The sequence below is a fragment of the Mandrillus leucophaeus genome, unplaced genomic scaffold (assembly GCF_000951045.1).
Source record: "Mandrillus leucophaeus isolate KB7577 unplaced genomic scaffold, Mleu.le_1.0 Scaffold1014, whole genome shotgun sequence".
In the NCBI taxonomy this organism is placed as follows: domain Eukaryota; kingdom Metazoa; phylum Chordata; class Mammalia; order Primates; family Cercopithecidae; genus Mandrillus; species Mandrillus leucophaeus.
The window spans coordinates 119107-130367 of NW_012098255.1; the positions used below are offsets into that span (position 1 = coordinate 119107).

Below are 11261 nucleotides of genomic sequence, written 5' to 3' on the forward strand. Positions count from 1 at the left end.
TTATTTTAAAAAGCAGTTTCATAAATTGAGAGTTAAACCTTAATATTTAGAGGCATTTCACATACAGCATTAAATACAATGAGTACTGGCCAGAGAGTAACTCTTGGGGACTTTGTGCTTAAGGAGCATGAACACTATTAGACAGAAGCCTAGCTCTCCTTAGCTTAGTTCTCTAACTCCTTGGCCTTGGCAAGTCATTCCTTGACTAACTGCCAATGGTTTGTGTTACTTGGCTGGTTGTTCATCTCTAGCTGGTCCCTAAACTGTTTAGAGAATATACAAAATAGAGAGCATATATTCAAAAGCCATGACAATACAATACTCTGATAACTAATAATTCTTAATTAGCCAAGCATTAAACATATTTACATGTGGGGGAGGGGGAAGGGGAAGGGGAAGAAGTTGGTCAAAGGATACAAAATTTCAGTTAGATGGGAGGAGTAAGTTCAAGAGATCTATTGTACAACACGGTACATTGTGTTTTTGTTGTTGTTGTTGTTGTTGTTGTTGTTGTTGTTGTTTTTGAGACTGAGTCTTGCTCTATCACCCAGGCTGGAGTACAGTGGCATGATCTCGGCTCACTGCAACCTCCGTCTCCCAGGTTCAAGCGATTCTCCTGCCTCAGCCTCCCGAGTAGCTAGGACTACAGGTGCGCACCACCACACCTGGCTAATTTTTGTATTTATAGTAGAGACGGGGTTTCACCCTGTTGTCCAGGATGGTCTTGATCTCCTGACCTCATGATCTGCCTGCCTTGGCCTCCCAAAGTGCTGGGATTACAGGCATGAGCCACCATACCCAGCCACAATTGTTATTATTATGTTATTATGTTGTTATTATTATGTTAACTATAGTTAATAAGGCATTGGTCAGGCCTTGTGGCTAATGCCTGGCTCAGGTGGATCACCTGAGGCCAGGAGTTTAAGACCAGCCTGACCGACATGGTGAAACCCTGTCTCTACTAAAAATACAAAATTAGCCAGGCATGGTGGTACATGCCTGTAGTCCCAGCTACTTGGGAGGCTGAGGCAGGAGAATTGCTTGAACCTGGGAGGCGGAGGTTACAGTGACCCGAGATCGTGCCACTGCACTCCAGCCTGGGCAACAGAGCAAGACTCCATCTCAAACACACACACAAAACCAAGGCATTGTATACTTGAAAATCACTAAGAATAGACTTCAAGAGTTCTCCCCACAAAGATGTAATGCGTATGTTAACAGCTCCACAATGTATATATATTTCAAAACACCGTATTGTACACCTTATATACAATTTTTATTTGCCAATTAAAATAAGTAAATATAATTTTTTTAAAGTTTAACCAAAAATAAAATAAAGGCCAGGCATGGTTGCTCATGCCTGTAATCCCAGCACTTTGGGAGGCCGAGGGAGGTGGATCATGAGGTCAGGAATTCAAGACCAGCCTGGCCAAGATAGTGAAACCCTGTCTCTACTAAAAATACAAAAATTAGCCAGGCATGGTGGCATGGTGGCAGATGCCTGTAATCCCACGTGAGCAGAGATCGCACCGCTGCACTCCAGCCTGGGTGACAGACCCAGACTCTGTCTCAAAAAAATAAATAAATAAAAAGAACAAAAAAAAGAACAAAAAAAAGTTTAACCAATATTTCTCTTAAGTGGGCCCAAGTTATTGCCATTAGCAACACAAATGAGGAAACCACAGCCATGGAATCAATGACCTTGACTTGTCCAAAATAAATGTAGAACCAGAAATCAGTTCCTAGGATTTCTTAGAAGATACTTTCCTTTGAGATTAAATCAGCACATTATAAACAGTTCCAAATCCCTCTAGCGAAATGGAATTAGACTGGGAACTTCTATCAAGAAAAAAAAAATTTTTAATTCCTCATTTCTCCTCCTAAAAAAAGCCCTTATGAGAAAAAGAGATGTCCTTTCGAGGACAGCTTCAGATTACCACTAATGAAAAATATACCTTTCTTGCATTGAATCCTAGTGTGGATGGCTCTGCACAACTCAAAATCATACCGTATGGATACACTTAATGAGTATAAAGATCCTCAGTTTCTAAATACTAATCCCAAAACTCCTAAAATTAACTGTTTGGAACCAATATGATCATTTCAAACTAAATGTTAATTCTACCAAAACCCCCTAACATCGATACCAAAATATATCAGAGAATTCAAAAGCATTCAATTATGGTCAAACCATCTGGAATAAAGAAGGCAGCACTGGCAAGACAAGCCTTGGCATACCTTAGAAAGAAGATACATATGGAGATGAAAAACAGGGCGAAAACGAAGGACTAAGATATCCCTGATTTCAACTCCAAGAGGAATCATTTTGCCGCAGAAAAACTAAACAAAGTCCCTCTATTTTTAAACTGGGTGACTGAAGTGGAAAGAGAAATGAGAACACATTTGGGGAAATCAGGGATTGAAATCTCAACAGCATTGAAGCTAACTTTCCATAACAAACAATTTCCAAAAATAAGGCTGGCACAAAACTATGCTGGGATTTGTACCAGGCGTGTCTAAAGACGCTAGTCGCTGTGACTAGAGAGGCTGAGTTGAGAATGAGACCTAGATAGCGGAAAGTTGAGAATGAAAGAAAATCTAGGGTATTTCTCTGGACAACTAATTCACATTTTAGAGAAAAACTGGGACACTCACTCTCCCTCCCAAATAAAAAGATGAACTAAAAATGAATTGCCCGGGCTACTTTGGGGCTGCAGAGGTCTGCCCTGGGTGCTAATGCTAATCACCACCCCAGTAGGGGTCCAGGCCTTCTGCACCGTTTGCCAGCAGCCGACTGGGAACCCAGACAGCGCCCACTCACGGCGGGAGCAGCTGCTGTTTGAAGGCATTCGAAGCAAAGGCAAAATACACCAAGATCTCTCTCTCCGAAGCTAAATGTCTAAATACGCTCTCGAAATCGTAGGACCCATGGGTGGCTGACCTTTAAGTTATTTTCTCAGAGCTCCGCTCTGGATGCAAGCCCAAGAGCAATTTGCGTTAGAAGTACTAGACGAGGTGGGGAAAACAGAAAGGGCAAGAGCCGAGCGCCCCTCGATACGAAATCAGCGACCCCGAAGCCCTATGGAACGCACGGGAGCGGCTGCGGGGGACCGGAAAAGGGGTCTCTAGGATCCCCGAGCGCTTGGCCTCCACACCCATGGGTCCTTTCCCTGCCCAGGCACAGGATAAAGAGTTATCAGCAAAACGTGAGGGGCCAGTTCAGGTCTCCGGAGGGCCGCGGACACCAACTCCTAGTCCCACACTAAAGTCACCTCAGCAACAGCGCAGCCATCTTGGGTTCCGGTCTGGACGGAAGTGACGCCAGGAGGCCCCGCCACCTGAGGGCGGAGGCGCGCGGGAGGGGGTTGGAGTTGGGGGTGTGATGTGGACAGTCTGTTTAAAAGGCTCTGGAGCTTCTCCGCTCAGCTCTACCCAGCTGGTTTGCTGGTTGTTTTCTGGGGGGGTTTGTTTGTTTGTTTTTTGTTTTTTAGAGACGGAGTCTCGCTGGTCGCCCAGGCTGGAGTGCAGTGGTGCGATCTCGGCTCACTGCAAGCTCCGCCTCCCGGGTTCACGCCATTCTCCTGCCTCAGTCTCCCGAGTAGCTGGGACTACGGGCGCCCGCCACCACGCCCGGCTAGTTTTTTGTATTATTGGTAGAGACGGGGTTTCACCATGTTATCCAGGATGGTCTGGATCTCCTGACCTCGTGATCCGCCCGCCTCGGCCTCCCAAAGTGCTGAGATTACAGGTGTGAGCCACCACGCCCGGCCGTTTTCTGATTTTTTAGTCTCCTTTCCCGCTTCCTGCCACTGACTTCTACCGGAATTTGCCAGGATTTGGGCAGAAACGCCGCTGGCTCAAAATCTGCAGTCTACGTTCCACCTGCGTACATACTTATTTTGCATCACACGCCCAAACAGCGAACGGCGGACTTGTTTAGATTCTTCCTTAAGGACTTTGCAGTCTGTTGCGTTCCCCCTGCCTCCAGGTCGGCCTAAAAACGTGATTGGCCGGTTGAGACACCCAAGAAAAAAGATACTCTGGGCTCCCTCCCGTTCTAATACGAAGCTTTAACCAGACAGATACGTAAATTGTGACCTAAGTTGAGGAATGTGGAGAGGGGCCTTGAGAGGCCCTTACGGACCACCATTCCCGAAAACGAGCCTCATCTAACCACCTCGATTAGACCGCACAATTCCTGGGTTTGAGCTGCCACATGAACCAGGCGCCCACTAGCCAAGGACAATGCTCCCTTGTTCCTTGTTTCAGCGCTGTGTGGGTGACACCCCCAGCTAGAAGAAGCCGGAGTGAGGGGGAGAACACGCTTTAATTTATATATATATACAGTTTTAAGGAACCCAAGCACAGGAATCAACTGCCGAGCACTCAAGACTGAAGAATGAAGAAGAGCAAATGATAAAGGAAGGAAACAGAGAGCAAAAGTTCTTGACTGTTGTGGGGAGTAGGGTGGAGAGGAGTAAAAGGGACAGCCTAGAGCAACTCCTATTTTTACAAAAAAAAAAAATACTCAATTATATTACTATTCAGATCTCATGTATATTTAGCATCCCTGCACTTCAGCATTTAAATAGCACAAATTCACTTATTTCTGCATCAGATGACTAATACTACTTTGCGTTTCTGTAATGCTTGACAAAGAAAGCACATTCATACACTTTAGGATTGGAAGAGGCTCTCTAATCCAATCTTCTATCCATGCAGGGATCTCCTCTGCAACATCCCTGACAGCTGATCTTCAAGACTCTACCCCTCCACGTTCAATGATGGGTACCTCAAACAACAAGTTTTATTTAATGAACAACTTATTCATTAGAAAGTTATATTTAAATAACAGTTTTGTGCTATCGAACCTCCAGTCATTGACTTGGCTCTCTGGAGCTTCACGTTAACAAACCCAAGGAATGCCTCTTTCACTCAGATCTTTTTTGGCTTTTTTCTCTCTTTCTTTCTTTTTCTTTTTTTTTTTTTTTTTTTTTTTTTTTTTTTTTTTTTTTTTGAGACAGAGTTTCACTCTCTCTCCCAGGCTGGAGTGCAATGGCGCTGTCTCAGCTCACTGCAGCCTCTGCCTCCCAGGTTCAAGCGATTCTCCTGCCTCATCCTCCTGAGTAGCTGGGATTACAGACGTGCACCAGCATGCCCTGCTAATTTTCTGTATTTTTAGTAGAGACGGAATTTCACCATATTGGCTAGGCTGGGCTTGAACTCCTGACCTCAAGTGATCCACTGTCCTCGGCCTCCCAAAGTGCTGGGATTATAGGTGTGAGCTGCTGCTCCCAGCCCGCTCAGCTCTTTAAATACTAATAATTTCATTTAGCATGTAGTTACGGACTTTTTGTCAGTCCATGAAAAGTTCTGTAGGGGGTTCAAAGATACAGATGTTTGTATTATCCCCAAGAAGGTTATAGTCTTAGCAGGATCAATAAAGAAATGCGACAAAGAAAGTAGCAACAACCCCTTGAAAAGGGTATAGATAAAAGGAGTGGTTAAGTCAGGAGAAAATGATGACTTACAGTTGGGAGGTGGAGTTAGGTGGAAATTTTGGAGGGGAGAGTTTTGGGTTTTTGTTTTTTTGTTTGTTTTTTTGGTTTTTTTGTACTTTGAATTGCTGTTTTATAGAAATGTTGACTACAACACCCTGTAAACATTTGTCAATGATGATGGTTTTGCCTCTGGACTTCATAAGCAATCCCATATTTAGAATTCCACAACCCAAATCTAATACTATTGACCAAACCCACCAGGACTGTAGTCTAATGAGATGCCAGGAAGGTACCAGGACACTGGCCTTCACTGGGTGAGCCTGCAGTGATCTCATAGCAGGAAAAACAATGACCACCCCACTTAAATTAACCTCTAGAGGTCAGGCACGGTGACTCACACCTGTAATCCCAGTACTTAGGGAAGCCAAGGCAGGAGGATCACTTGAGTATAGGAGTTCAAGACCAACCTGAGCAACATAGTGAGATCCCCATCTCTACAAAAAATTTAAAAATTAGCTGGCTGTGGTGGTGCCTGCCTGTCGCTCAGCTAATCTGGAGGCTGAAGCAGGAGGATCGCTTGAACCTGAGAGGTTGAGGCTGCCGTGAGCTATGACCACACCACTGCACTACAGCCTGGGCCACAGAGCAAGACCTTGTCTCTGAAAAAAAAAATTTTTTTGTTTTTTTTAAACTAGCCCAGCATGCTGGCATGTGCCTGTAACTCCCAGCTACTTGGAAAGCTGAGGTAGGACAATTGCTTGAGCCTCAGAGGTCAAGGCTGAAGTGAGCCATGATCATGCCACTGCATTCCAGCCTAGGCAACAGAGCGAGACTGCCTCAACAAACAAAAAAACCTCAGCTCTGGTTATGTAGACATCCCCATTGCTGACTCCACCCCAACACCTTTACATTCTCATGATGTACCAAATTGAATTCACCTTCTTTCACCTGTCATTTAAGGCCTTTCACAAATTGACTTCAACTTTCCTGTCTCGTCTCATTTCCGACCATGCCACTTCAAGTCTCCCCAAATCAAGTCAAAGTGGATGGCACAAGATCTGCCCTGAATATATCCAACACTTCAGAAACCTACATCTTGTATATACACACATACACAAACACACACACACACACATTCTCTCTCTTTCTCTCTCTGTCTCTCTCACCTCTTTGTCCTTGCTTTTGCTGTTCTATCTTCTGGTAACCTCCCCATCTTCCTTTCCAAAATGACAGTCATCCTTCAGGACTGGTTCATATCTAACATTGTCTCCCAGACACAACTATTATTCCCTCTGAACTATTTATTTGTTTGACTATTTACTTATTTATTTATTTTTGAGACAGAGTTTCATTCTGTAGCCCAGGGTGGAAAGCAGTGGCGCAGTCATAGCTTGCTGCAGCTTTGATTTCCCAGGTTCAAGCGATCTTCCTGCCTCAGCCTCCCAAGTAGCTGGGACTACAAACATGTGACAACATGCCCAGCTGATTTTTAAAAAAATTTTAGTAGAGGCGAGGTCTTGCTATGTCACCCAGACAGGTCTCAAACTCCTAAACTCAGGTGATCCTCCTGCATAAGCGTACCAATACGCAAGTGCTGAGATTACAGGTGTCAGTCACTGTGCCTGACATAAACTTCATTTATTAAATAAAGTTTATTTTGTCTTTAATATCTCATATAACTTACTCAGTCTTCCTGATGTTGCAGTTGTGTGCACTCCTCTTTTGTACTCCCAGCATTTTGTTCATTACTAATGGAAGTATCATGGCTTATTATAGTTGACTGTTGATGGGTTTGTCCTCTGATCTTCCCACCTCCACCTCCCCAAACCAAATTTTCAACTCCTTGCGGGAAGGACTTAATTTTTATTCCTCTCTCTATTACCTGCATTATCATACTTTACATATTGCTGGCACTCAACACAATTTTGTAGCCTTGAAATAAACTGAAATGGACTTCAACAGCAGCATGAAGCACTGAAGGACTTCTCGACAAAGAGGGAAAGGTCAGGGGCTTCTTGCCTGGAAATAGTCCAGTGGAGAAAAACGTCTATCTGGGAAGAATCACACAGGATACAGGGAGGTGTGAGGAATAAAACTCCCATAGGACTTGGTCATCTCAAGAAGTCTATAATGCAGCCCACATTAGTGGAGATAACAAGGGATACCCTATTTCAGAGTTCTCTTGGGAAAACCTGCCTCTAGTTCCTAGGGCTCTGAGGCAGCACCTCTCAGGCAAGGAGACTGAGGAGGAATCCCTTTTTATGGCCTTTAAATTAAGGTTCCCTATCTATCCCTCAGAGAAGTGTGTCTGTGTCCCTGTTTTTGTCCCTCTCCTTCACCACCCCCCCGCCCCCCGCAACATTCCAGCCTGGGGCAGGGGGAGGCCAGTGGACACAAAGCCCTCTGTGTATGGGGTGGTATGTGTCCCCCCACCCCTCCACCCATACTATACAATGCCCCTTCTGCTCCCTGCACTCTGCCCCCCTCCCCACCACCTCTCAACTGTACATGCCAGGCTGCAATTGGTTACTCGCTGAGGACAGCCCCCTCATGCTGGGGCTCCAGGGGATTTTAAGCAGGTTCCAGGAACCCCCCGTTCAGTTTCTGGTCCCCCACTTTCTCAACCCCACAGATGCTCCGGGGCCCTGCCCCAGCTATGGCTCCTGGGGCTCCCTCATCCAGCCCCAGCCCTATCCTGGCTGTGCTGCTCTTCTCTTCTTTGGGTAAGTGGAGCCACCCTACTCTGGGAGCCTTGGGACTCAGGTGTCTCTCAGCAATCCCCACTGCCTTTGCTGCACTCCCCACTGCAACCAAAGAAAGAGCAAGCAGGAGCAGGAAGGTGACATTATATTCAGAAAGAAAAAATATGCGGCCGGCCGGGCACGGTGGCTCATGCCTGTAATCCCAGCACTTTGGGAGGCCGAGGTGGGAGAATTATTTGAGCCCCAGGAGTTGGAGACCAGCCTGGACAACATAGCCAGACTTCATCTGTAAAATTTATATGTATATATGAAAAACAAGAAAAAAAAATGCAGTTAGAGGGAGGCAGTAGAGGTTTTATTTGAAGAGAAAGGGTAAAAGAGAGTGTAGCAAGCTTCCCTGAGTGGTGGGCATGGCTGGACCCAGGTTGGAAATAGTAGCATGCCCCCAGAGCCATGGTGGGAAGCAGTGTTAGATTGTGTAAAGGAACAAGCTCAAACATCACCTGGGTTTGATTCCCACTCGTCCCCTAGCAGTGCAGGAGGTGCCTTAACCTTAGTTTCCCAGAAGGAAAAAGAGAGTGTGATCTAAGTAAGGAGCCCAGATTTGTGGTCTCAGCTCCTCAGACTTTTTGTCTCTTTGTGGCTCCTCACCTGTTGTGTGGGTGAATGGAGCGAGATTCTATGAGATTCTGGGATCTTATCCCTCTAAAGCTGTCTTCCTTCATAAGCTGACCAGCCCTTTCCTTGCCCCTGGCAGATGTTGGGTGAGCAAGAGGTCAAAGCAGGATTATTGGAATGGCCCCTTCCCTTCTCTGAACTGCCCTGAATCCTAGTGCAATGAGTGAGCCATAGGCAAGTGGGGGTGGTGGGGAGGACATCAAGGGAAAGGGGGCTGGCCAGGATGCCCACAGTTCTCTGCTGTCAGCTGCTTGAGCCCTAGACTCTTCTGGGTTGTACTGGGCTATTTGGGGGTACCCTGAGAAAATGTTAAAGATAGAGAGTTGGAGAAGAGCATAGTGAGGGAAATAGGGGGAAGGAATATTGGTGTATAAGGAAGAGGGAGAGTTCTGTCTCAACACTTGTTCCACTCATAGAACCATTGAGCAGAGCTGAGAAGGGCAATGGCTGATATTGTAACAGGAGGAATAGAAGTTATAGCCAGTGAATTATCTCCCGTGTTACACAAGGGGGATTCCCAAGAAGGTTCTAAGGTGGAAGTTCCAGGAAGTAAGTACATGGTATTGCATGCTGAGGTGAGAGATTCAGGACAATTGGGGTGGAAGTAGGGGTGGCATGGGCCCCCCAACATTGGTCAGACAATGGGACTTTGTTTGGTTGCCACCTCCCACTCCTGTAGAACAAAAAGGTCTACAGTTGCCCCTCCCTGGGGCCAGCCCACACACATAGTCTCTCTGGAATGACCTTCCTTGTGTGGGTAAGTCTTGGGGGTGGCACTGGGCCAGAATGGACAAGAGGAAGGTGAGGACGGTTGAACCACAGAGGGCTCACATGTAGAGTCATCTGAGCTGTAGGCTTAGGGTCTTGCTCTGCACCCAGCTGAGAGGGGTATGAGGTCCTTCCCTTCCTGACTTCCCAGTCAAGAGCAAGCTGTATGGCAACCAGGGATTCAGCAATGAGGACAGTTGTACCAAGGAAGAAGACTTATATTTTCTAGTTATCTTCATTTTTTTCTGCAAGAAATTTGAGTTTGCTGTATTGCAAAATCCAATGCAGCTGTTAAAATAAGATTGATATCTATGAATCAACAGGGAAAGCTCCTCCAGATACATAAGTTCTTAAGCAAAAAAACACTAGAATACAATGCAATATGTATGTAAAAAAAAATCCACAAAACAAAACTATTTGTTGTAAGTACATGTATATCTTGAGTTTATTGAGTTTATATTGAGTTTGTTTCATATTAAATGGATAACTTGTTACATCTTGGAAGGGAATACAGGAAAAGAATTTATTGGGCTGAGTGTCAAAGGAGACTTTTGTTTTTATTTCTATTGCTTGAATAGTTTATAAGAACACAATATGTATTACCTGTATAATTTATAATAAATTTTAAAAATTTAGAACACTGCATCTAAAGGATAGCTTAAGAGTTAGATACTGACCCAAAGAAGAAATGAGACTTAGAGACGGAACCCAATCTCTAGAAGTCCTCAAGAGAATTCTGTTACTGCTGATTTCATCTCCTCTACAGACATGCTGAAGAGAGCTTGACAGATACAGCATTTATGATCAGCTGTTCAGTTAGTCCCCAGAGACTTGAGGCTCAGAATTTGTTGTTTCTTTCCAAATTGGCCTCTGACCTGTGACTCAGCCCTTGATTTCCTACTGATTTCACTTCCTCTGTATCCCTTACTGGGCCCATAAGTGCTTCTGATCCCCACTTTGTGCTTGCAGTGCTGTTCCCGGCCCAGGCCATCGTGGTTTACACCGACAAGGAGGTCCATGGTGCTGTGGGCTCCCGGGTGACCCTGCACTGCTCCTTCTGGTCCAGTGAGTGGGTCTCAGATGACATCTCCTTCACCTGGCGCTACCAGCCTGAAGGGGGCAGAGATGCCATTTCGGTGAGTGCCTGGGGGAATCCTGGGGTTGGAAAACAAAGTGCTTCAAAGAACAACAAAAAAGATAACTTGGGCTAAGGAGGGGGAAATCCTTTTTGAGCCATAACCCCAAATTTGGCAAGGTAAATAGCAATCTTTGTCACCCTGACTACATTGTCCTCCCTTCCCCAGCAGTACCCTTTCCAGCCCAAGATCCCTTACCCTGAGGCTAAAGCGAAGCTTTTTTTTTTTTTTTTTTTTTCCCCCCCCCTTTCTGTAACAAATTCTGGAGCTAAGCTTTGACAGCTGTGTTCTCATTAGGGTCCTCTCACATGCTTCCCCCCTCATTCCTCATAGATCTTCCACTATGCCAAGGGACAACCCTACATTGACGAGGTGGGGACCGGTGAGCAAGAGGTCAAAGCAGGATTATTGGAATGGTCCCTTCCCTTCTCTGAACTGCCCTGAATCCTAGTGCAATGAGTGAGCCATAGGCAAGT

General features: G+C 45.5%; 2 protein-coding genes across 6 annotated transcripts in view; one reads left to right on the forward strand and one right to left on the reverse strand.

Moving 5' to 3' along the window:
• SDHC (succinate dehydrogenase complex, subunit C, integral membrane protein, 15kDa) overlaps positions 1-3438 on the reverse strand; it is a 52099-nt gene extending 48661 nt beyond the window's left edge. For 4 of the 5 annotated variants that reach the window (XM_011976003.1, XM_011976011.1, XM_011975997.1 and 1 more), the window contains exon 1: positions 3273-3316. In XM_011976003.1, coding sequence (XP_011831393.1) covers positions 3273-3292 — 20 coding nt within the window. In that variant the 5' untranslated portion in view covers positions 3293-3316. Of the gene's footprint in view, positions 1-3272 lie in introns of all 5 variants that reach the window. The other variant, XM_011975981.1, reaches the window with a different exon arrangement.
• Positions 3439-8102: 4664 nt separating this feature from the next.
• The window catches only part of MPZ (myelin protein zero), a 5440-nt gene continuing 2281 nt past the window's right edge, over positions 8103-11261 (forward strand). The window contains exons 1-2 of the mRNA XM_011976021.1: positions 8103-8224; positions 10619-10785. Of these exons, the coding sequence (XP_011831411.1) occupies positions 8134-8224; positions 10619-10785 (258 nt within the window). The 5' untranslated portion in view covers positions 8103-8133. The remainder of the gene's footprint in view (positions 8225-10618; positions 10786-11261) is intronic.